Source organism: Leguminivora glycinivorella, chromosome Z (assembly GCF_023078275.1).
Source record: "Leguminivora glycinivorella isolate SPB_JAAS2020 chromosome Z, LegGlyc_1.1, whole genome shotgun sequence".
Taxonomy (NCBI): Eukaryota; Metazoa; Arthropoda; class Insecta; order Lepidoptera; family Tortricidae; genus Leguminivora; species Leguminivora glycinivorella.
In genome coordinates, this window is record NC_062998.1 from 18,544,030 (window position 1) to 18,568,723 (window position 24,694).

The 24,694-nt window shown below is 35.8% G+C and overlaps 3 protein-coding genes across 5 annotated transcripts in view; 2 read left to right on the forward strand and 1 right to left on the reverse strand.

Annotated features, from left to right (window-relative positions):
- The window catches only part of LOC125240999 (GRIP and coiled-coil domain-containing protein 2-like), a 30,353-nt gene extending 15,857 nt beyond the window's left edge, over window positions 1-14,496 (forward strand). For both annotated transcript variants that reach the window (XM_048149255.1, XM_048149254.1), the window contains exons 13-15: window positions 3,420-3,576; window positions 8,928-9,036; window positions 12,695-14,496. In XM_048149255.1, the coding sequence (XP_048005212.1) occupies window positions 3,420-3,576; window positions 8,928-9,036; window positions 12,695-12,753 (325 nt within the window). In that variant the 3' untranslated portion in view covers window positions 12,754-14,496. The remainder of the gene's footprint in view (window positions 1-3,419; window positions 3,577-8,927; window positions 9,037-12,694) is intronic.
- LOC125241001 lies at window positions 117-3,388 on the reverse strand. Of its 2 annotated transcripts, XM_048149257.1 has the most exons (6): window positions 2,686-3,388; window positions 2,378-2,535; window positions 1,933-2,105; window positions 1,434-1,553; window positions 1,178-1,297; window positions 117-576 (listed from the first exon to the last, which is right to left on the reverse strand). In XM_048149257.1, the coding sequence occupies exons 3-6, from the start codon at window positions 1,979-1,981 to the stop codon at window positions 302-304; spliced, it is 564 nt and encodes a 187-aa protein (XP_048005214.1). In that variant the 5' UTR covers window positions 1,982-2,105; window positions 2,378-2,535; window positions 2,686-3,388; the 3' UTR covers window positions 117-301. The 2 variants fall into 2 exon arrangements, with proteins under 2 accessions (XP_048005214.1, XP_048005215.1); XM_048149258.1 differs by lacking the exon at window positions 1,933-2,105.
- Window positions 14,497-18,876: 4,380 nt separating the features above from the next.
- Window positions 18,877-24,694, forward strand: part of LOC125241472 (elongation factor 1-alpha 2) — a 38,307-nt gene continuing 32,489 nt past the window's right edge. The window contains exons 1-4 of the mRNA XM_048149983.1: window positions 18,877-18,967; window positions 19,991-20,209; window positions 22,253-22,402; window positions 22,498-22,717. Of these exons, the coding sequence (XP_048005940.1) occupies window positions 20,036-20,209; window positions 22,253-22,402; window positions 22,498-22,717 (544 nt within the window). The 5' untranslated portion in view covers window positions 18,877-18,967; window positions 19,991-20,035. The remainder of the gene's footprint in view (window positions 18,968-19,990; window positions 20,210-22,252; window positions 22,403-22,497; window positions 22,718-24,694) is intronic.

The following is a 24,694-nucleotide window of genomic DNA, read 5'->3' on the forward strand; positions in this document are numbered from 1 at the left end:
GGTAGATTTGGTAAGCTCATAGAGTATTACATTACAACGAGTAGTACTTGGAACATTCAAATAAAACAAATGTCAATCAAAACAAATATTTTTTATTTCAATAATAATTTGAAATGACCTTCCCGAGCGGGGTTCAATGTCTCTATAGTTCGAGTTCCCACACGTTGGGGCGATACACGGCTATGCGCGCCAACCTGACGTCAGAACGGCGTGAGGCTTTATAGCAATTGACAAAGTGGGACGTTTTCCCGTGCACAGTCACATATAGATCATATAGGTATGAAAGTTGGACGATTAGAGATTAATATTGCCTCATTTTTTCATTAAATACATATCTCCTCTTCATTTCCTCCATCTCCATTTCTCTATGTTTATCATTATGTAAGTATTTTTTTTTTGCATCTTCTGCCTCCATTTCTCTCAATGTCTGGTTATGTTCTGCTTGTTTTTGTTGCTCATCTAATTGACTCCTAACCAACTCCTTTTGCAGCTCCAGTAACTCAACTTTTTCTGCAGCAAGTAGTTTAAATTTGTCAGCTACAGTCTGTTTATTTTGAGCATCTGGTTTCCGTTTTCCTGAAATAAATAAATATATACTATAGGACAAATAAATTAGGTAGCCTCACCTCCGGATCCATTAAGATTGACTAAGCTGGCCAGCTGGAGGTGATTCAATTAACGGCCTTATTATTTTTAATTAAAATTTTGATAATATTACTACTTTCATAAAGATAGGGTAATTCGCCAGTAACTGGCCACCTATTAATAACTAGCCACCTTTAGGTACGTCGCAAAAATGAATTCTGTTTATAAGTGAATAGAACTCATTTTAGTAAGAGGCGGCCAGTTATTGAAAGGGTGGCTAGTAGGCAAATCTAGTAACTGGCCATTTTTTGCTTATACTAAATTGAGTTCTCTTCATCTTTAAATAGGATTCATTTTAGTATTAAGCGGCCAGTAACTAAAATGTGGCTAGTTATTGAGTTTTTACTTAATATATACTAAAATGAATTTTGTTAACATATAAATAGAAATCATTTTTAGTGGCCAGTTACTAAAATTGGCCAGTTACTGAAGATTTACCCTACATTTGATTTCCTACAATCACATTAACTCTACTACTAGAGTACTAACTTTAGTGCCTATATATTATATTATAAAGACAAACAATACTCACGAGTCAATAAATGGTGTGGCTTTTTCTTCAAATTCGCTCTGTCATTAGTAAAATATGTCTCATCCTGGCAATCAACTTGATCTGGATTCTCTTGAATAACCGGATCAGTTATTGTAGAAGCTGAAATACATATTAATATTTTAATGTTGTTTGAAATACTATCTAAAAATGAAAAATTAGTAATTTGCAAGCTAACCAATTCTAAATTAAATTCAAGATACTAACCACAATAATATTAGAGAAAAACAATACTCACAAGTCAATAAATTGTGTGTTTTTTTCTTAGTATTTGTTTTGTCATTAGCAAAATATGTCTCGTTCTGGCAATCATAATTATCTTCAGTTTCTTGCATATAGGAATCCAATAATGTAGAATCTGAAATATTAGTATTGAAATGTTGTTTGAAATACCATCAACAATTCAAACCAAATAATTAAAATTAATGGATTTGATTTGTATGTTTTATGTATAGAGTCAGATGCAGACATGGTAAGACTGGGCCGGAAGGATCCGGTTGCTTTCCATGGGCCTGGCTTGTGGGGCTTGCATAAAAACGCCACAAGCCAGGCCCGTGGGGATCTACACAAGTTGAGGCCCAGCTGGCAAACACAACCTCATCTATACTTGTAAGGACAGTTTTGCTCCAGGTAGCACAAAACCGAGGCGAGTGGCAAAGATTGGAGGAGGCTTACACCCAAAGAGTAGAGAAAGGCTAAGAAGAGATTCTTCTCTTCAGAGAGAAGTAAAATTTTACCTGATCTCATGTTCTGAAGTTCTATTGGTGGTACATTTTGGGTTGCCATAAGACTGCGGTCTCCGTCATAAATTGTGTAAACACCGGTTCAGCAAGGTCCATTACCGGTTCAGCAAGGACTTTGACTTTTTCCAAAACTGGATCATTTTCAATGATAGGTGGTGGCCCACCTCCTATTAAATAATCACACATTAATAATGATAATAAAATATTTGTAATTGGTCATTTATTGAGAGACAATTTATTGTAAGCCCTTTCATTCTGTGTTGTTCAATATGTATCCAAATAATAATATTAATAGACTTAAAAGAAATAAAGAGATTAATAATAAAATAGTTTTCAAGGCAGCTTGTGATGAAATGAGCTGTGACATCATTAGTACCTACTCCAGAAATGAAAGTCAGTGAGGCTCCTTTTTTCTGACTTGATTCCACAACATACCTACCTGTACCCATAATATTTCTTTTCAAATTTGTATCACTTTTTCTTGCTTCTTTCTTTAATGCTGCGAACACGAAGTTTCGCTAGCACCTGTATTTGCAGCAACTTTGCCCCAGTCACTACCATACTCTTCAAGGTTTAGCACCAAAGTGGCGCTATCCACTGTAAACAAAAAAAAAACCGTTTTAAATAGGCAATACAATATTACAACTCTAAATTTAATGCATCGTGATGCGACCCATTTTAAGTTGTTTAGCAACCGCGATAATAGGTAGTAGTAAGAGCTCACATAGTTAAATTTAGAGTTCATACCTGGAATACCCATCTTCTTGTCAGAGGCAGTCTTTTTTGCCTTTTTCTTCAGGTTTTTATACGTTTGCTGAAGGCTTTCTAACGTTCGACTAGAACCGGTCGTGGAAGAATTGTATTCCCTCATGACCTCTTGCCAAGCCTTTTGTTTAAGAAGGAGTTGTGCTCCGTCCGTTTTCTTATTTTCAATTACTTGTTTATGTTTTTCCACCGTACTACACAAAAGTAGAAAATCACTTTTTGTGAAGTTCGGAGCACGCACACGTGGCTTTTTATCGTTGTCCATTTTACGCTCTTCTTTCAAGACACAAACTGTGAAAACAGGCAGGAGTGCAACCGTTCGTCATCAGAGCTGATAAAAACAGTAAACAGTACACAGCGGCATCTCATGACACAAATATAATACGCCTAGACGAAATATCATGCCGTGTTGCTTTAAAGAAAGATAGTATTACGCCCCATGTTGTGGCGTAAAAGAGATAGACATACATTTCCATTCATCATTCGTTCTTTAATATTTGGCTGGTTTATAGAACGGATTGAAAAAGTAATAATGTTGCCTGCTTAAAATAAAAAAACTGTCGGGTTAGCTAACCCTAAGTTAGTTTTCAATGGTGCAACAAAAGATCGGGGTTAAAATTTTAACGAGTTAACCCCGGGTTTATTAACCCACTATTTATTTAGTTAACCCCTTGTTCCGTGCAAGTGGCCCTAATACTGTTAATTTATATTGATAGAGTGAAACACGTGACCGTGCTGCTTGCTGAGTCGGAGCGGGAGTGCGCGCGCATGGCGCAGCTCAGCGAGCTGCTGAAGGGCGAGCTGCGGCGCGTGCGCGGCGCCGCCGGCAACTCCGCGCACAACGCCGAGTACATGAAGAACGTCACGCTCAAGGTACCTAATACACAGTTTGTAGTCGTGGAGTGAAATACATGGTGCAGTAGGGCAAGCATATGAGATACTGTCGCTCACATCTTGTATGTGCTTGTCATGAGAAAGGTGATTATAGATGGCCCTCTTTTTTGTTAGCAAACGATGTGATTTGAAAGAGCACAGAGTTGGAGCAACTTATACACGGTGCTCGTGAGCATTGCGAGAGATTTTAACAGCATATTTCTGATCCCATTTTAAGACTAAAATTATGTCATATATATTTTTCGGGATTTCGGCTAGTTTCAGAGTTACTACCAATTAAAACAAATCTTATTGTTACTTAACTTACTCAGTATAAAAGGTAATACTTACTTACTCAGTACAATTCTAAAAACAATTCGTATGCCTGAGTTATGCAGGTTAGCCCTGTGGGCCTCAAATAGTAAAATAATGATGTGTGTATCAATTTCCATACCAACGACTTCTGAGATTTATAAATCAATACATCTGTATTATATTTTTAATAGGATTCGCTATTTTGGGTTTTTTAAATAAGAAGTTCAATATTAGCAAAGAGGATCGAGTTTTATAGAGAGTTACTGTCAAAGTAAAATGTGTAATCACAGTGCATAAACTGCAATCTCTCGACACAAGCTTAAAACTTTTGAACCTCAATTTTGACAATTTGGCCATTATTCTTAGCTTGATATGTGTTAAAATGTCAAATATTAATATTAGCGCCATCTAGCCGAGCGTCCCCCAAAGGTGTGTAACGCCATCTAGGTCACCGTACCTTTTTCTCTCTGGTTCTGAGGTACGTTTTTTTCTTAGACTTTATCTGTCTATACAGAGTTACATATGTCTTTGATATTAGCAAAGACCTATATAACTTCGTAAAGACCGATAAAGTCTAAGAAAAAAACGTATATAAACAACCCTCAAATTTGACAGCTCAGGTTTGTTTACACTTTTTTCAAGTGCCAAAAGTACAAGGACTACAAGGTATAGTCTAAATCTAACTATACTAAATAGTAAAAAAGTATTTTCTCAAACATGGTATGAAATATTGATGTTATGTGCCTTATAATTGGCAGCGAAGTATGACGTTGCAGGTGCGGCTAGGACGATTGATAGATAATGGAATTTCATACAAACCTTGCAGGCCAAGGCCGGCAAAGTCTTCTTTTTTAATTTCCAAACACAGATAATTGTGACATAACATCCAGGTATTTAGCCAATTAAAAAAAAACTATAAGGGCCTTTATAGACGTGCCGACTGCAACTGGTACGGGCCCTAGACAATATTTGATTTTGGGTGCGTTTTCATACAAAAAAAAAATTTTTTTTTTTTTTATTTTTTTTAAACTTTTTGTATTTTTATAAGCGTATACGAGGTATCAAAGGGGAACGAAAATTCGATTATTTTTGCGCTACGACGCACCGTTTAGGAGATACAGCCATCCAAAGTTACTATTTTCAGTTGACTTAATGTCCTGTGTCCCCTAGATGGGGCAGAGGGCATCCACAGTGCGTCGCCATCCCGAGCGGTTTTGAGCTTCGCGCTTTACTTCGCTCCAGGTCATCCCTATCGCCTTCGCTTCTGCAGTGATCGTCCGCCGCCAGGACTGCTTAGGGCGGGCACGTCTTCGCTTTCCTTGGGGATTCCAGTCTAGGGCTTGCCTCGGTATGTGGTCGGGGTCCCTTCGGAGCGTATGGCCAATCCAGTTCCATTTGCGGCGTTTGATCTGCTGGTTGATCGGAGTCTCACCGCAGCGTTCCCACAGAGCTGTGTTGGAGATTTTCTCGGGCCAGTATATTTCGAGAATGCGGCGAAGACAGCGGTTGACAAAGACCTGGATCCGTTGCGAGATGTCCTTAGTGACCTTCCACGTCTCACATCCGTACAGCAACACGGGTTTCACGTTGGACCGGAATATCTTGAGCTTAACTCTCCGAGTCAGTTTCCGCGATTGCCACATAGGACGGAGTCGTGCGAAGGTTGCTCTCGCCTTGGCGATCCTCGAAGCGATGTCCTCTTCGGTCCCTCCAGTTTCCGACACTACACTACCAAGGTACGTAAATTTGTGGACTGTCTCCACACCCTCTGTGCCGATGAGCAACGGTACCGAACTGGTTGCTCTGCACCTCATGTCTTGGGTCTTCCTGGTGTTGATTTTGAGTCCCGTCTCCAAAGCCTCTCGCCGTAGGTCGTCCAATTTGGCTTGCATGTCGGCGCGTGTGTGGCTCAATAGGCATAGATCATCGGCATAGTCTAAATCTTCCAGCACGTTGGACAGCCCCCACTCTATGCCGCGGCGCTTGCTATTGGTCTTGACCATGATGCCATCGAGGACGACAAGGAAGAGGAGAGGAGAAAGAAGACACCCCTGTCGTACACCGGCCTGAACCGGTATGTCCTCCGAGATGAGACTGTCGTGAGTTACTCTACAGGAATAGTTCCTGTAGATGGCCTTAATCAAGTTTGTTATTTTCTCGGGGACTCCAATTTCTTGTAGCCGGTCCCAGATACAGTTCCATTACTATTTTCAGTAGACTTTATTTATTTCATACCATGTTTGAGAAAAGCACTATACATACCTTGGCGGGAAATGGGGTTGCCCGCCTCAGACCTATCCGGCCTCGCTTCGTCTATATGTCTTCGGCCGGCAACCCCCTTTGTCCCGGCCTCTGTAGTAATGTACTATTTCGTTAACTGACAGATTTCGGAGAAAATTGTAAAAAACATTTCATCGATTTCATCTTTTCTTGCTTGCTTCTAGGTTCTAATTAGTCATACGATATAAACTTGTTGCAATTTATAATACGTTTAAACGTTAATCGCTTGAAAATTGATGTAATCAAACTGGTTACAAGGTTAATGAACATAAATGATGATGCAGCATTCTCGAAATCTAATAATAATTATAATTATTTATGTAATGTTTAATATTGTATGCTAAGTACTGATGGAATGTAACAAGTTAGCAAGTCACCGCCTGCTTCGCGGAGATTGTGTATGTGTATATTGGCATCCAACGTGGCAGCTTCCTTGTATGATGTTCGATTGGGTAATATTCGCGCTACCTAGCTCTTATTTCATCCGATTTTCTAACCCAATTTAAGGATAGTAAAATCTAAAACCTTTGCTGTTTGTAAGGTCATCTATGTCATCAGCCCAGTCAGCGTCAAATACTACCTACATCTGAAACTACATATGTATATTCAATATCACTTTTACAATATTTTTTCGATTGTACATACTAAGGCCTGATTCGTAACGGATTTGTCAAATTCAAAACTGTTTTAACGGTACCAGAGCCGGCCGAATCAAAGTATGTTTTTCTATAATGTGTTTAAAATGTATTTAAAATTTATTATTTATTAGTAAATTCATCATTCTCCATTTCTCCTTGTTGTATGCCCTCCATCGTACATCCGACAGTGTTTTTCGACACATTCTTAGTTTTAGTCCTATCAAGGACTATCTTTTTTTAAATATTTTGGTGGCTTATGGTTGGTGTCATTTAAATGAATGAATTTCTTAGACACTCCATCCTATTCCGGTTAATAGGTGAATACTATGAGACTTCGTTAAATTAAGTTTTTTACCTGATTTGAAGAGCGTTGGCTTTAGCAGGCTGCTGGCTTCATAGCTGTGGTGGATGATATCCAGCTATTGTCAGAATAAAGTTGAAAGATCATATTATTAAATAAAATCTGCGAACAGCTTCGTTCAGCAGTTTTTGTTGTAGATTTTTTATCGAAAAGTGGTTACTTTGCTTTAAATGCTTAGTAACGGACACTGCATCGACTGAATTCCTAGTAAAGTGGATATTTGGAGACTCATCTACATTATCATTATTTCATAGGAATCGTAAAGAAATTGCCTTTCAGATAAGGTATAATGTTGGTTGCCTGGTAGTGTTGAAAATGATTTAAATGCAAGTTTCGTCAACAGGAATCAAGTTTTTGACAGCAATTTGTCGCCGAATTATTTTCAGCGATCACTTTAATTTTATCTATCTAGTTAGTTGAGAATTGCTTTTAAACATGATTCTAACATAATAATTTTGTGAATCTGGCAATTTGAATGGTGTAATGTATATATAAAGTAAGCTAGAAATTATACAAGAAAAAGCACTCTGAATTTGACAAATCCGTTACGAATCAGGCCTTACGTTTCTACAAATCAATTTTTGCAAGTTGACCCATGTTTTCCAATAATTCCTAAGCTTGGAAAAATACTTAGGTGACACAATGGCAATGCCACTAATATAGGCTCATATCGAATTTGGCACAACAAATGATTGTCTTCTGTAGTATTTGACATGTAAAAAAAAAATATGTAGATTTTGGGTATTAAAAGTGTATGATGATTGATGACTACGTATTTTCGATTAAAAATGTGTGTATTTTTTTTTTGGCCACCGAAAACGCTGTCAGCGATGTAGTGACGTCATCGAATTCGAACTTACTTCATGTCAAAACAATCACTGACATAATGAACTTTATGCCTCATACTTAAAAGTCAGAAAAATGTTGTTTTCGAATATAATGACTTAATGACCTGATGCACAGACAATCCATAGATTAACATGACTGTGTTGTTTTCGCCTGATTACGTAAAAGTATCCATACTACTTAATATTATAAATGGGAAAGTGTGTGTGTCTGTTTGTTTGTCCGTCTTTCACGGCAAAACGGAGCGACGAATTGACATGATTTTTTAAGTGGAGATAGTTGAAGGGATGGAAAGTGACATTGGCTACTTTTTGTTTTTTTATAACCCCCCACTTATCTAAAATGGGGGTTGGAATTTTGTATGGAACGTTCCGCAGTTTTTGAATTTAACGCGCGCGAAGCCACGGGCAAAACCTAGTATTTTAAAAATATTTTTACTGTTTTTAGATCATAATATTCATAATAAAATATGGTGATATAATTATAAAAATTATAAGTATTAAAAAAGGGTCAAGTAGCTTATTGTTAATCGAGCTGGTCTGTTGACAGAGACAGGAGCCATAATAACGACGCAAAATTTGATATTGATGAAAAACACATTTTTTTCGTCATAATATAGTATTTTCTATGAAAATAATTTAATTTGTTCCTAGAGTTTATTGGCATAGACTTTTGATTTTAAATAGCCCCGTAAAAAGAAGTCTAAAGGCGAAGATCTAGGGGGGCAATTCTTATCACCTAACAGAGAAATCGAACACTAGGAAACGTTTCGTTTTCATTACTTTTGAAATATGTTCAATAATAAAAACGCGATGGTCTTTCGTATGGTATGACCCACCATTTTTACAAACCCTAAAAATGCAGCTTTCAAATAGTTTTTTTTTATAAAAATGGTTGTTTCGTGTGTTCAGTTCCTGACGCTGCCTCCGGGCGACGAGCGCAGCCGGCTGGTGCCCGTGCTACAGAAGATCCTGTCCCTGACTAATGACGAGACGAGCAAAATTCAGGCAGTTGCTAAAGGTAACATTACTTAACCCTTAAATGCATGAATTTTTCTTTCAACGAGATATTAATATATGTGATAGACAATGGTTTTCTGACTCTGGGAAAAATAATAAAATTTTTATACTAAATCAGTGTTAGAAGTTAAATAGGCAAAATCTTATTTATATAAATATATCGTAATTGGTAAGTTTAAATTTATTTAAAAAAAATACTACTATTAAAAAGGTACACTATTTGTGAAACCTTTATGATAAAATGTTTAAACATAAACTAATTACTAACTCCGAAAAAATCAGCCTAAATCACATACCTACTAAAAATCGCCATAGTCCTGTCGGTCACACTTTCAACACACTCACACTTTTCCGCCATTTTATCTTAATCCTTAAATAATAAATAGTAAATCATTATATTATTTAATTTATTTAATTGTATATTAAATAATAATAAATAATGAATAACAATTAAGCAATAAATGTGATTTTGGATAGCTACATATCGAGCCACGGGCCATCAAATATATGATGCATATATACATCACCATGCATTTAACGGTTAAGTCAACAGAAGCAAAGTCGAACAAAAACTTTTCTATACGTACCTTGAAAACTTCAACTGATACATTTCTTTATACTTAATAGACTTTATACACGTCTTGTTATTCAACCAATATTAAGGTTTGCCTGATTTTTATGTACAAACTAGAGATGGGCCGAATATTCGGTAAATATTCGGTATTCGGCATATTCGGCAAGTTTTTCAATTTTCGTATTCGGCCGAATAGTTCGGTTATATTGCCGAATATTTACCGAATAAACAAAGTAAATAAATAGCGTAAGTTTTTACGTAATTCATCGGATAATGACATCCTATTTCAGCATTCTAAGAAACCACCAAAGGGAGTTAAAAATGCGTTAAAATATAACTACCTAATTCATAATTCATTCATAATTCTTTATTGCAAACCATGGTTACAGTACAGGTATTGAATGTAGTATGATGTCTCACATGGACCCTGCAAGGGCACAGCATATAATAACTTATCATTAAATTTAATTATTATTATTTTAAAAAAAGAATAAATTAAAAATTGAAAACATATATATATATATATATATATATAGGTAAAAAAAATATTAATCCATAGAATTTCTCATAAAATAAAATAGTAGTCTCAAATAAATAATTAATTGTTGTGAGTTTTATATTTCAAATTTAATAATAATTAGAAGTAGGTAGGTGTAAGTTAATCAATCAATAGTTAATAAAATAACCTTAATAACCTACAATAATTAATTAATTATGTTAGAAATTAAAATAACGTAGCTTAAGATACAAAACCAAAATTTTCTTATGCACTGAATTATAGGAATATTAAGAGCCTTAGTACCCATTACTTACCAATCATTGAAAAGTTTTTAAATCTAATCCAGGATTTAAAATATGGCGGAACCGAATATTCGGCCGAATGCATAAAACCCGCGTGACTCAGGGGACCGTAACCATGGCAATCAATAACAGGCAAGAAAAAGTTGATTCGACGATTTCTTCAAAATTAATATTAATAATTAAAAAAAAACTTTCAATTTGTAGAGGTTAACAATATCCATAACTATACCAAATTTCAAATCGATAGCATAAGTAGTTCTCGAGATAAATATTTAGTAATATGACTGACGGACCGGCAGACAGACAGAGAGAGCTGGCAACATAAGGGTACCTTTTAGTACGGAACCCTAAAAATACACGTTTCTACATAATCCACATTCGCAAGGGTCTTTCACCAGAAACCCAAAAGCGGCGGTTTTTTTTTTCTTAAAAAATATCTTCATACTATACTAAACTGTCACCGCGTACATCAGAATAACAGCGCCCTCTTGACAATAGTCATATATAGGCTTAGGACTTTTTATGGCATACCGTGGTTCTAAAATGCGTGGAGTCGCCATATGAAAAATTCTCAAAGTCAAAGTCCAACAGTATGATGTCACATTAAATATAAATATTTATACATACTGTCACATCGTCACTGAGTTCATTTTAATCGAACGTAGTTGATTTTATCCTAATAGTAATTTTTTGGTATTATTATATAGGATTATGATAAAATTTACTAATAAATAACATTATTAGTTAAAATGAACTACGTTCGATTAAAATGAACTAGGTAACGTTGTGACAGTATGTATAAATATTTATATTTAATATGACATCATACTGTTGGACTTTGACTTTGACTTCGAAAATTTTTCATATGTCGACTCCACGGATTTTAGAACCACGGTATGCCATAAAAAGTCCTAAGCCTAGTCATATATTTCTGTTCAGGCTTTAAGGTCAGTGTCGGGAAGACCGTCTACCTGGAAAGACCGTCTACGGAATATAACTTTTGCATTTATATATCTATCGCTTCTTACACCGAAGGTATACCAGTTTTTCATCCTTAATCCATTGGTCTTCAATAGATATCTCTAGGACAAACACTAGTTAACAATAAACTTGATTCGTGTTTCGAACTCGAACATCGAGTTCAACATGGTTACGCAAAAAATTAAAATAAAATAGAAGCAGTCGGAATATTTGTGCATTATGTATGTAACGTAGTAATTTAATTTGTTTAGCCTGTATAGTACTATTAATGCTCTTAAAACGCGTTCAATTTATTGTTTTATGTTCTGAAATATGTAACTTCGAAATTGTGCCTACTCGGCTCATCTACGTAACATAATTATCGTCTTGCCTTATAATAGAAAAATGCTGTTGAAAATTTCAATGTTGTTTTAATATCTATAACATTATTCACTGTTATTACAGAATATAACAATGATCATGGTTTTGATACTTATTCCCTATTCCCATATTATTTATTTAATTACGCGACAACGAGCACTAGACGGTCTTGACTTACTCAGCGCGAGGGGACGGTCAACCCGCCGAGCCTTAAAAAAAGTGATTTTTATCACATAAGTTTACTTTAATTCACCAAAGTATTATAACAGCTTTGTAATGGTATATTGTGCGAGGCAGTACCAACACTCTCCTGAAGGTGATTGCTGAGAGGGTGGACAGCCCTATCCTCACGCATTGGATGTCTTTGCATCTTCAGTCCAATTGTAGTTATACTTTCTACTAACGTATATTTAGTTTAGTTTTTAAGTTATTACTAACATAATATGGATGTATTGTTGTCCGAAATAAATGATTTCATTTCATTTCATTTCATTGTGCAACAAGGGGAGGAAGTTGAATCTTACTAACGAGAGCAAGTTAAATCGCGACGGCTTGCCGGAGCGATTTAAAGACTCGAGTTAGTAATATTCATACTTCCCGAGTTACACACAATGTTTTTCATCACACTTGCATTATAAAAAATATGCAAAAAGGTAAAGAAGAGTTCAATACAGTACTAGAAATTTCTTAACTCCCTAGGGAGAACGATTTTTCTATAACTCACGCTCCGCCTGCGTGCAATAGCACATTTAGGTGCGAGTGTGATGAAAAATATAATATTTGTTAGCCAATAGGACTATGCGTATGGACAATACTTTAACCTATAAACAATATTATTGTGGTGGTGTCTCTTAGCATGTTGTAATAGTGTTATCTGTGTTATCTATTTATTGATCTCATGAGCATCATTTTATATTCTTTAAAATTATCATTTTATTTACAGGTATGGATCCAAACCCAAAAGGCTGGGGAAGTTACCTGCCGTGGCCAGGAGGAAAATAGTCTTATATTTTTAGTAGCCATATACTTTGTTGAATTTAATTATACAAATAGACAGTTTAAATAAACGTATATTATACATTTATTTCTAAATTAAAAATTTAAGATTTTAGGCGTGTAAGTATCGGCGAAATTTTATGATGTTGGCTGATCGTAAAGTAATATACACTTAATTTATTAATTTTATTATGCTTGCTGGTTGCGGATATCGATAATCGACACAAAGCTCGTTGAGTTAATTAATCCTAAACATGGTACAAATTGTGAGTAATTGACTAATTACTGTTAGTACTTATAAGAAACACGAAGCTAAACATGGAAAACGGAGGAGCTCTCACGAGAGTAAACAATGAAATAGTTAGCATCATAAATAATTTATTTAAAATAAATAAACTTACTAAAAGATAAACATTTTCATTCCTGTAGCTATTTTATTTTATTTAAGGCATGAATCAAAATATGTAGATAGTAGGTACTATTACATTTTTACGAATACATCGTAAAGTAAATGTATATTATAGTATTTGTATGAATTTCCAACTTAATTAAAATATTATTTATTTTGTATTGTATTCTTTTAACAGTGTAAAATTATACATGAACTGACTGTCTTAAGATTATATTTGGCTTTACCTCAATTACCAGTTTGTATTTAATAGCTACCCTATCGGGGTGATATGCTTGCGAAACGTATCTAGTTAAATTATACTTTTCCAGGAATTTATAATTATGTATTGCAGTAATGGACCCGCGAATAATAGTATGTACGATTATTGAAACTTGTTTCATTATTAAAATGATCGCGGTCATTAAGCCGTGACATCATTGTCAATGGCAAAAATGATAATAAACATTAATTTGAATAATAAATGCCAGCAAGTTTGGAACCGGATGTCTATCTTATCTAATGTACCACAGATATTTGTAGTGTTCATGCTGAATCTATTTTAAACTACATATTAGAACTACATTAAAATGTTGTGTTCGCCTTGAATTTAATATGTATTTCTATCGTTTGCTTTGTTGTAAATAGCAATTACTGCTAGTTGATCGTGCATTTCAAAATCTAAAATTCTTTAGCATTATTAAATATCTAGGCGTCACCTACATAATAATAAATATTGTCTACTATTTATGTTTAAAAGATAATGATAACTCATATAATGAGACAACAGTCAAATTATTTAAATATTTATTTTATTGCACAGACATTATAACAACTTAGGTACCTAATTATATGTACTCTATGTACATCGTAAAAACGTGCAGCTCGTGATCTGGCGGGTAATAAACGCATTTGTGTAATAAATATTAAATACAAACACAACTACCATTATGTGCCTGGAGGGCGGGGCCGAAGTCAACATTGAGTCTGTTTTATAAAGTTTGGTGGTATGTAGAACGCTTGCTGGAACTCATTCACCGGTACCAATATAACATTGCTTCTTTTATACTTCTGTTTAAACAGGCATAAAATCAAATTAGTTTACATGGGGATCTCGTGAGACATTGTTCGTTCAATTGAAGAGTAGGTACGCAGTACAAAACAAACATATAGTCTGTCAAGCTGCTTCTGTTACTACATTAGAGCAGCAAATTTACAAAATGTAAATGCGAAAGTTTATAGTTCCGTAATAGTATTTTATACAATCGTGATATAATACAAAGCTTTTCAGTTGAGTACCATGTTTAGGCCACGAAGCTTGCTGAGTGGCCTAATAGTACGGTACGAGAGTGAAAAGCTTTATTATATCTCTATCGTATACAATACTTTTTCTATGAGTCATCATCTTCGTCATCAATTGACGAAAAATATCATCATTCAAGTTAAAATTAATCTTAATAGCGTCGTTCACCGTTGTATCAACATCGAATTATCTGGCAACCAATTGTTTGTAATAACCGTCTCTGATTGGTCTATCGATTTCTTTTATCACGCTATAGATAAAAGAAATGTGTTTCAGATGCAGAAAGATTTGCCAGGTATCGCAAATGAGTATAGAGCTTGTATGAAGTTCTATTTTTAATTTTTTTTCTGTTAACCAAAGTGAAGTATAATGAAATATTATAGTTGACTAAGTGTGAAAGACTATCCAACACTGAAAAGTCAGCACGTATAGTTTAGTCTGTGGTGTCCTAATTGACAGATTAAAGTCGACGAGTAGACAAAGGATTTTTATTTTCGCGCCTTTTTCTAGTGACAAACTTGGTTGACCCGCTATAGCAGACGTCCCGATTGATAAATCACATTTCCACACTTACGAAAATGGTATCTTTTCTTTATAAAACATTTATGATTTTGCGTTATGCAAACTTTTAAGTTGTTTTAACTAACTATACAGAAGGAATGAAGGATGTAATATTATAATATACTTTGTAATTTTTGCAAGATTTTAACCTACTATTTCTTTAAAGAGCGATGGTAAAACATGTATTAAATACGAGAAAGTTGTTTTGTTTCTCTTGCCTTGAAACGAAACAAGTCGATTTGTATAATAACTATAATAAGTCACTATTGCTTTATTTCGGATAATTGGTAAAGCAATGCATCTCGTGTGTTTTTCGGTACTAATGAATAATTGAGACATCGCACAGAGCCACAGATGAGATGACAGCATAATGTAAAGCCTCGGCCAAACATAGGGCGTTTTGATAGCGTAGCGTTAGCGGAGCGGAATGCGCGCTGAATGTGAGCGTATTCGAAGCGGATCGGCGGAGCATGCTCGCGCTCGCGCCAGCACGCCACACATAACACAGCGCGCGTTGTGAGCGGACTTGTCTGAATATGGACTAAATGTTAACCATTTAGCTAACTGTTTTATTCCAAATTCATGTTTTGATTTCTTATGTGTCATTGAATTCTTATTAGAAGTTTACATTTGCAAAATATAGGCTTAGAAGTTGCCATGTGCAGAATGCGCGCAGATCCGCTTTGAATACGCTCGCAATCCGCGTGTTCTGCCCCGTCCGGCGTACCGCCATCATTGCGCTCCGCTAACGATGCGCTCTCAAAACGCGCATGTATGGCCGAGCTTTTAAAGCTGACTGTGTCATTACGACACTGTTCTAAGCGCCCGTGTTAACACACACAAATATGGGCCCAAGGTCTGCCCGAGGGGCTGGCCCAAGACCTTGGGCCAATGCACAATGTGTACACCGGTCTTTGGGCCAGCCTCTTGGGCATATGTGTGTAGGGTTACTTGGCCTATGGCCGCTGTACACATGGGCCCAGCCCTTGGGCCAAGATAAGCGTCGCAGTTTACACATTGGTGAACCAATCACTTGGCATTGGCTCTTCATAAAAGATGGACGTAGAATGGAAAAAGCTAGGTAATTCTAGGTAATTTACGTTGGCAGAAAAAAATAATAAATAAATAATAAACTCGTAAAAAAATTAAATCATCTAAAAGTTAAATATTAACATTTTTTTAAACAATCTGATAAACACGTTTATCTTTTTTAGGCAATTCATTAAACATTTGCAAGGGTATTTTATTTTCTAAAATCAACATTACTATTGGCATAGATTAACATATTATAATATGTTCGTAAATCTTTCACTACTGTCTTCTCTGACGGATGATGACAAACTGAACGAGGCGCCAATCTGTGAACACAGTTGGCCATGTGCACCAAGATACTTTGATGTGTGGACAAAAAACCGACACCGCCAACTGCCAACATACGGCCAAGTAGCCCTCTACAAGCCAAGGGGCTGACCCAAGACCTTGGGCCAATGTGTACAGCGGCCTGTGTGTTGGCAGTTGGCGCCAACGCTGGCGGGCCAAACGAATGGTGTCACATGGCCAACTGTGTTCACACGTTAGCACCTTGTTCAGTTTGTTATCATTCGTCAGAGAAGACAGTAGTGAAAGATTGTTAAAAATAATATGTTAAAAAATAAGATATCCTTGCAAATGTTTAATGAAATACCTAAGAAAGATTAACGTGCATATCAGAATGTAAAAAAAAGATACTAATTCAGATGATATTTTTTTTTATGTGTTTATTATTTATATAGGCAATTTCATTGCTAACGAGAATTACCTTAAACCATTTACATTCCACGTCCATCTTTTATCAGGAGCCAATGCAAAATGATCGGTTCACCAACGTGTCAACAGCGACACTTGAGATTCGTTATCTTGGCCCAACGACTGGTACAACGGTCTTTATTGAAAAAATACATTTTAACCAATTATGTATACCTAGGTGTCAGTAATTCGATTCTTTACATATTTAGAAAACAATTATTACAGAGTTTTTTTAAATACCTAAGTAATTGTAAGAAATTTAGATTAATTAAATAGATTTATATTTATTTGTATGTAGATACATAATAATAATAAAACGCTTATGTATTTCAGAATTCTGTTTTATTTCAAACAATTAATTATAATGACATTATAATTAATCGTTATGTTTATATATTATACTAGCTTTTGTCCGCGGCTCGCGTTAGAAAGAGACAAAAAGTAGCCTATGTCACTCTCCATTCCTTCAACTATCTCCACTTAAAAATCACGTCAATTCGTCGTTCTGTTTTGCCGTGAAGGACGGACAAACAAACAGACACACACACTTTCCCATTTATAATATTAGTATGGATTTGTTGCGCTTCGCTTGGCTCGTCTTGGCGGGACTGAATGCACAAACGCTTCACGAAACGCTCACGAATCGTGAGCGAAGTGAAGCGTTTGGGCATTCGGGTCCGTACACTGAAATACTTAGACTCAGCTTATCAGGAACAAAGGTGACACACAACACAATTTTTGTAGGGGAATTAGACTTTTAGCGGACGCATTTTTCTACAGCAAAAAAGTTTGTCAGTAGAAAAAGTCTCAAAATTCAAATTGTATAGCCCCGTACAACTATGTTGTAAATGGCGCCAAATCCTAATTTTATATGGAGCGCTAAATATTAGTGCGTAAGTACCTACATACGGGACAAAGCCCATACAAAAAAGCGTTCCCCTTAAATGTATGGGCCTTTAGGCTTAAAACTAGATGGCGCTGTTTCGCAGCCTGGAAGTGCCCAAAGTCATATTTTCCCCAAATATTTTACGTGTTTTTATTTTTTATAAGAACAAATGACATGCTTCTTTATTTTAATATCATGATATCACGTCAATCAATACACGTTTTGAAAAAAAAAAAATTTGTAGGCATCATCAGTGTAGTTACGATAGTATTTAATAGATGGCGCTAAAAATGTAGATAAGTACGGTAAGTACGATTCTTAGTATGAATGAATATTGTAAATCCTATATAAATAATCCTTGGTTAAGGAACAGTATAATAAAGAGTACTATCGTACAGTATGGCCAGGTCTGCTCCATTACATTAAATAAAATAAAAAAATAAAAATAAAAATCATTTATTCATGTACCAAAAATAGCAGTTATAAACAGGCCATAAACAAAAATAGGCTTCACCATGTCCGTGCCTGAACTAGGGAGATCCTGTATCTCAGGCAGAAAAAATAACTTACAAACTAAAACAGGGAAATTATTTGATAATATCATGTGCATTGCATAGGTATTCAACTAAAAAATAAATAAGTTACATTACAGATTTATAAATAGAGTAGGTTACCTACTTAAAACTATCATAATTCTAAAAGTACAGCAAAAAAAGATGGTAAGCCATATGTAATACTTATTGCTTATTAGCATTTTAATGAGTCAACAGTTGTACGCTTCAACTTGCTTCAACTATCTCCACTTAAAAAATCACGTCAATCCGTCCATATTCATTTTGCCGTGAAAGACGGACAAACAAACAGACACACACACTTTCCCATTTATATTATTTATTAGTATGGACAAGTATGGATAAATAAATAAATAAAAAATTGTAGGTACTTTATTAACAAAATAGGTTGAATCTGATATCCGCATTTTTGCAAAACTACTGGCAGGGTAAGTGAAACAGTTGAATGGAATGATTTTTTTTCGTGGTGAAAAGAAAGTAGTTATATCCGGCATCTAGTGAATATTCGCAATTAAAATACAATAACTGTGATATTCATGTAAGCCGAAACATCAAAATAAAACGAAATATTTATTATATGAAAACCTCGAGACATTTTAATTATTTATATTCAATAAGTAAATTAAAAGTACTAATTTGATTCTATTGATTCGAGTTCCCGGGCGACGTTGCAACGGCGCATGCTCGAAAAGCGCTGGGAAAATTCGCGACTACGGCTGCTGAAGGTGAGTATTCTATAATTTTTTATGATTATCTTATTACATTTTATTACTTACCTATGTCCGTAGAAAGGCATGTTTCGGTTTTAATTTATAATATTTTTCAAAGTAAATACTAACTTGGTAAAACTTCATTACGTGAAAATTGATTTTGCCGGTAGGTCTTCGTATCAATTGCGCAATTCAATAATCTTATAAAATATACGCTATGTAGTCATTGTGGAGCTGTAATTAAAAGAAGCAAAATGTATTAAAAATATTGCAAATGATTTCTACTACTATGGTTACTTCTACTACTAATAATATGTCATTGGATTATTCTTATGCCACATTTCTACTTAATATCATAACATTCATGATGAATCTTTACTTATTTTGTGACAAATACGGCTCTAAAATAATGTATACCTAACTCGTTGGTGTAAAATAGGCATTTGACATGTTTTTTTGTAATATTCTACTTTATAAGAGACAGTCATCATATGAAAATCTTTGGAACTCTTCCTTTATTAGTTAGCCGCCTAAAAAAGTACCTAAGATATTTTTACCAATTGGTCCCTTATATGCAAGTATTAATCGTTCTTGCTGGAAATTGATCGGCTTTAGATATAGATGGACAAGATGGAGGCAGGCATGCGTTGCGCCGGCAAGTCCATGTGTCACGCTCGCCAATAGATGCGGCTTTAGTTTATTCTATTTTCATTCAAACGTACAAATGTATGCACTTACGCTTATTATAGCAGAGATCAGTATACTAAATTTAGACAATGCATTGACTTGTCGTGGCGGTACCTACACATGTTTATGTTCTTTTATTGTACACGGAAAAATAACAGTCTTGTCTCAGCGTCTGCACCTTAGGTTATACAATGTGAAAGCCATCTTAGAAACGACCGCTGCGCATTAAATTGCATTTTAAAGTCGGGCAGAATATGACTTTTCTTACATAACATAAAGCATTAGAAATGCCTATTGTTATTTTGTTCTAGGTAGTTATATTTGTTTCCATTCGAAATATTTTGTCTATAGGTCCTGTTGGTTTCAAATACTTAAGTAATTCGACAACTGCCTAAGATGGGTAAAGAAAAAACGCATATTAACATCGTGGTAATCGGCCACGTGGACTCCGGCAAGTCCACCACCACCGGACATCTCATCTACAAATGTGGTGGCATCGACAAACGCACCATCGAGAAGTTTGAAAAGGAAGCCCAGGAGATGGGCAAGGGATCCTTCAAGTATGCTTGGGTAAGTGTTTACTAAGTAAACTAATAGGTTTTAGTAGATAGGTCAGTACTCGTACTCGAATCCCACACTTTATATGTAGGTACTTACTAGGTAATTGTTATTTTTGTGAGCCACCAAAATCATTAAGGTTTCCGCTGGAAAGCACATGATAAACTAATTAACCCTTCGTCTGTGTTTGATAATATTCCTAACATAAGGCGATGGACTTTAAACATTTTTTTGACAATTTTTTTATATACCTTTTTTGCTATAACCCAACCCAATTTTTTGACAGAAACAGATGACGGGTTAAGTACAAAAATCTTGCAAATAGTTATTCTTCTTCCTACCCTTATCCCACGTTATGTGGGGTGGGTACAACATGTCTTCTTCTTCCATTCTCCCCTATCTTTCGTCATCTCAACATTCACATCTTTCTTTCTCATATCCTCTTTCACACAATCCATCCATCGTTGTTTGGGTTTACTCCTCCCTCTCCATCCGTCAACATTCATCTCCAACATTATTTTGCCTATATAAATAAATAAATAAAATAAATCAATTTTAATTCAGGCAAAAAACCCATAAGAATGACAAAAACAAACATCGAAGTAAAATAAGACAATACAGTGTATAGAACGTGTAAAAATACAAAAAAACAATAATTAAGTTAAAATACAATATAATAAAATAATTAAAAGCCATTACTTATATGACATTCATCCCTCCTCATTACATGACCGTACCACGCCAACCTGCCACTCCTCATCTTTTCCGTTATAGGCGCTTTATATTAACTTTCAAACTTACCCTAATAATTATACTACTCATTCCTGATCCTATCCATTCTGGGGCCCATTTACGAAGCTACAAGTTACAATTTACAAGTGGTAATCAATGTCTAATTGACAAGTTGGAATTAAGAGGCCGCTTGTAACTTGTAATTTTCAGTTTTGAGAAATGGGCCATTGGTCACTCCACACATCCATCTCAACATTCTCATTTCCGCTACGTGCACTCTCCTTTCATTCTCCACCTTTGTCGCCCAGCATTGAGATCCATACAAATATTATTTATTTATTTGTTTGAAAACATATTTCAATGACATTACAGATAAATCCAATGCGTCATGAAATTAACAACGGGCGTCACAATCGTCTTGTAAATTTTCCGCATGTTTCCCCTGGCATCCGCATGTTTCCTTGTTCGCATGTTTTCCCTGGACCTGTCGCCATCATCCATCCCGCATTTATTCTATTTTTCATGTCACGGTCGATGCTTCCGTCATTTTGGAATAGTGACCCAATCTTGCAAATACTTAGGATATACACAAAAAAGTTCCGCTTTCCTTGAATTATTATCTAACAGAGAAGGATTAGTTAGGCACATGAAGCATAAAGGAGTCTTTTGGACTAAGCAGTTTTAGTTTAAAATCTGTTTTTCACCAATAAACATTAAATCTAAAAAGGGATCCGAAGAAACTCTCATTGGTTTTGGTTCCCATATAACGTCGAGCTGCTCTGGCCCCGTAGCCGAATGGCATTTCTCCGACGCCAAACGAAAGCGATACGCCGCTGGCTCTGTCGCGCCAATACGCAAGCGCGATAGAGATAGATATCTACTAGCGCTTCGTTTCGTGAGCGTTTCGTGAGCGATTGTGCCATTCGGCTAGCCACCCTGGTAACATTCTCAAATATGGGCTTTTTTGTTAAGTATGCTACCTTCAGTAAGAGAGGCAGGTACCTCTTACTTAGATTTATATTACGTAGTCGGCAATAAATTGACGCAGGTACCTATCTAAGTTTTCTTTAGATCCCAGGATCATTGAGATCATTTAGTTTGCGTCCACTTACTCTACTTTTCAAAAGTAGATATATAATCCTTATCTACTTTTGAAGGCCTTTCAGTAATACAGCGGAGCAAGCGGAAACGTGCACGAAAGAAAATGTGTGCAGGAACGTGATTTGCGCTCCAATCCAATAATATATGTATGTCCCCCTTAGTACCTACCTACTGATTGTAAGGGCCTGTCTTTACGGAGTAATGAGAAGTCAATGATTTTAGGTATTAGACAAGTTAAAAGCAGAGCGTGAACGTGGTATCACGATCGACATAGCACTGTGGAAGTTTGAGACTGCCAAGTACTATGTGACAATCATCGATGCGCCCGGACATAGGGACTTCATCAAGAACATGATCACTGGCACTTCTCAGGTAAGTCGAGCTGTAAAGCTGCTGGTTTGTGGGTAAATATCAGCTGTAAACAAGTAAATTGATCCAGTACCTAATAAGAATGATGCAACTTGCAGGCGGATTGCGCTGTTTTAATAGTGGCTGCAGGGACGGGAGAATTTGAAGCGGGCATCAGCAAGAACGGGCAGACGCGCGAACATGCGCTCTTGGCGTTCACGCTCGGAGTCAAGCAGCTGGTGGTGGGCGTCAACAAGATGGACTCCACCGAGCCACCCTACCACGAGGCTCGCTACGAGGAGATCAAGAAAGAAGTGTCCTCTTATATAAAAAAAATCGGTTAGCAGCTCATTCTTATATCGAATAGCCTTCGGTTTTATTTGTTTATACTGTTTACTAAACGTCCCACTTTGTCGCTTACCATAGAGACGAGATTTGCTTGTATTGTATCTTTATATTAATAAACTGACAAAGCGGCTTTATAGCAATCGACAAACTGGGACGACCGGTCTGGCTCAGTCGGTAGTGAGAGTGACCCAGCCTGCTAAGCCGCGGTCCTGGGTTCGAATCCCGGTAAGGGCATTTATTTGTGTGATGAGCACAGATATTTTTTCCTGAGTCATGGATGTTTTCTATGTATATAAGTATATATTTATCTATTTAAGTATGTATATCGTCGCTTAGCAGCCATAATACAAGCTTGTGGCTAAGTTGATTTGTGTAAGGTGTCCCCAATATTTATTTATTTTATTTATATCTATTTTACTAAACCCACACATTTTTTCTTGTATTAGGTACAATATTTTTTATTATTTGTAAGGAACCAGTTTGCGATTATTTTTCGAGCATCTAAAGCAACTTAACAAACCAAATTTACATATTGTTTTGCACCAGCGGGCCGATTTTTGAGTCTCGCGTTCGAATTCAAAAAATTGTCACTGAAAATAATAAGCAAGTCACCGTTTTCAACCGGTATTTTAATGACAAAATCCTGTATGCGAGATTCAAAAATCGCCCTCCTGGAACGAGTTTCGTAATCAAAGGATAAAAATTCTTCCATCGCACTGTAACTGGTTGCGAAATATCGGTTACGCACGAATAAGGGAAAAAGTCGCTGTTTCACCGGGCTTTCTTTCTCTTTCCATCTCTATAGACCACTATTGGTTCATTCCATAATTTCCATAGTTCCATACAGTTCCCATTTTATTTGAAACGCTAACAAATTCTGATACTACGATGGTCCTTTATTTCGCATAATAATTGACAACATTTTATATTTTCGACTACTACTTTTTATTGTTTGGTTTGAAAGAACTCAATATTTAAAGATATACGTATTTTTTTATTTTTCCCAAAAACTGCTATTTTAATGCGAAAATCCCTTTTTATTACTACTTCGAACAGAAAGAGCTTAAGTTACAAACGTCAAGACACAGCGTTCTGACGTCACATGTGTTGTTTCATACACCTAAGAAAACGACAAAATCATTCAAAAAAAAAGTTTTAACAGTCAGCTTAAACAGTCCGCGATGTTTGCCTGTCAAGTGTCACTGTCAACAAATATGAGCTATGGAATGTAGAAGTATAAGGAGATAAATCTGTCAAAGTAGAACAGTCGAAAATGACGTGTCAAACCCTTATGTGCCTGCAATTGCAGCGCCGCCTGGTTTTATATCTGCACTTCTGAAACTTAAAACTTCCGCTCCTTACCTATAATCGCCATACTACTAGCGATGATTAGTGTCACAGTCAAACTCAAGTGACATCCCAACCGGAAGATTTTTTTTCGTTATAGTGGCAGCTCTGAATAGTCTGACTCGGCTACGTAACGTCACTTCCCCTTTTAAATATTTTTAAGATTTTTTTACTAAAAATAAGGAAAAAAAATATTAAAAATATATTTTTGTGATCTACAGGCGTGTATCTCGAAGTGGTTTTCGATTTAGGGACATGGAAAATTTTGAAATGTTGTCAATTAGTGCTCTGCCTTATGGGAAACTAGCTTTTGCCAGCGGCTTTGCTCTCGTTAGAAAGAGACAAAAAGTATCCTATGTTACTCTCCATCCCTTCAACTATGTCCACTTAAAAATCACAACAATTCATCGCTCCATTTTGCCGTGAAAGGCGGACAAACAAACAGACACACACACTTTCCCATTTATAATATAATATTAGTATGGATTAGTATGGATGGTCAAAGATACAGTTAGTTAGTATCGTTTTCAGTCTTTAAAATAGCTCCCGCCACTTTGGGATTATTGCATAATATGTTATTTACTTACTTATTTATTCATTAACACACAAGAATTTACAGTT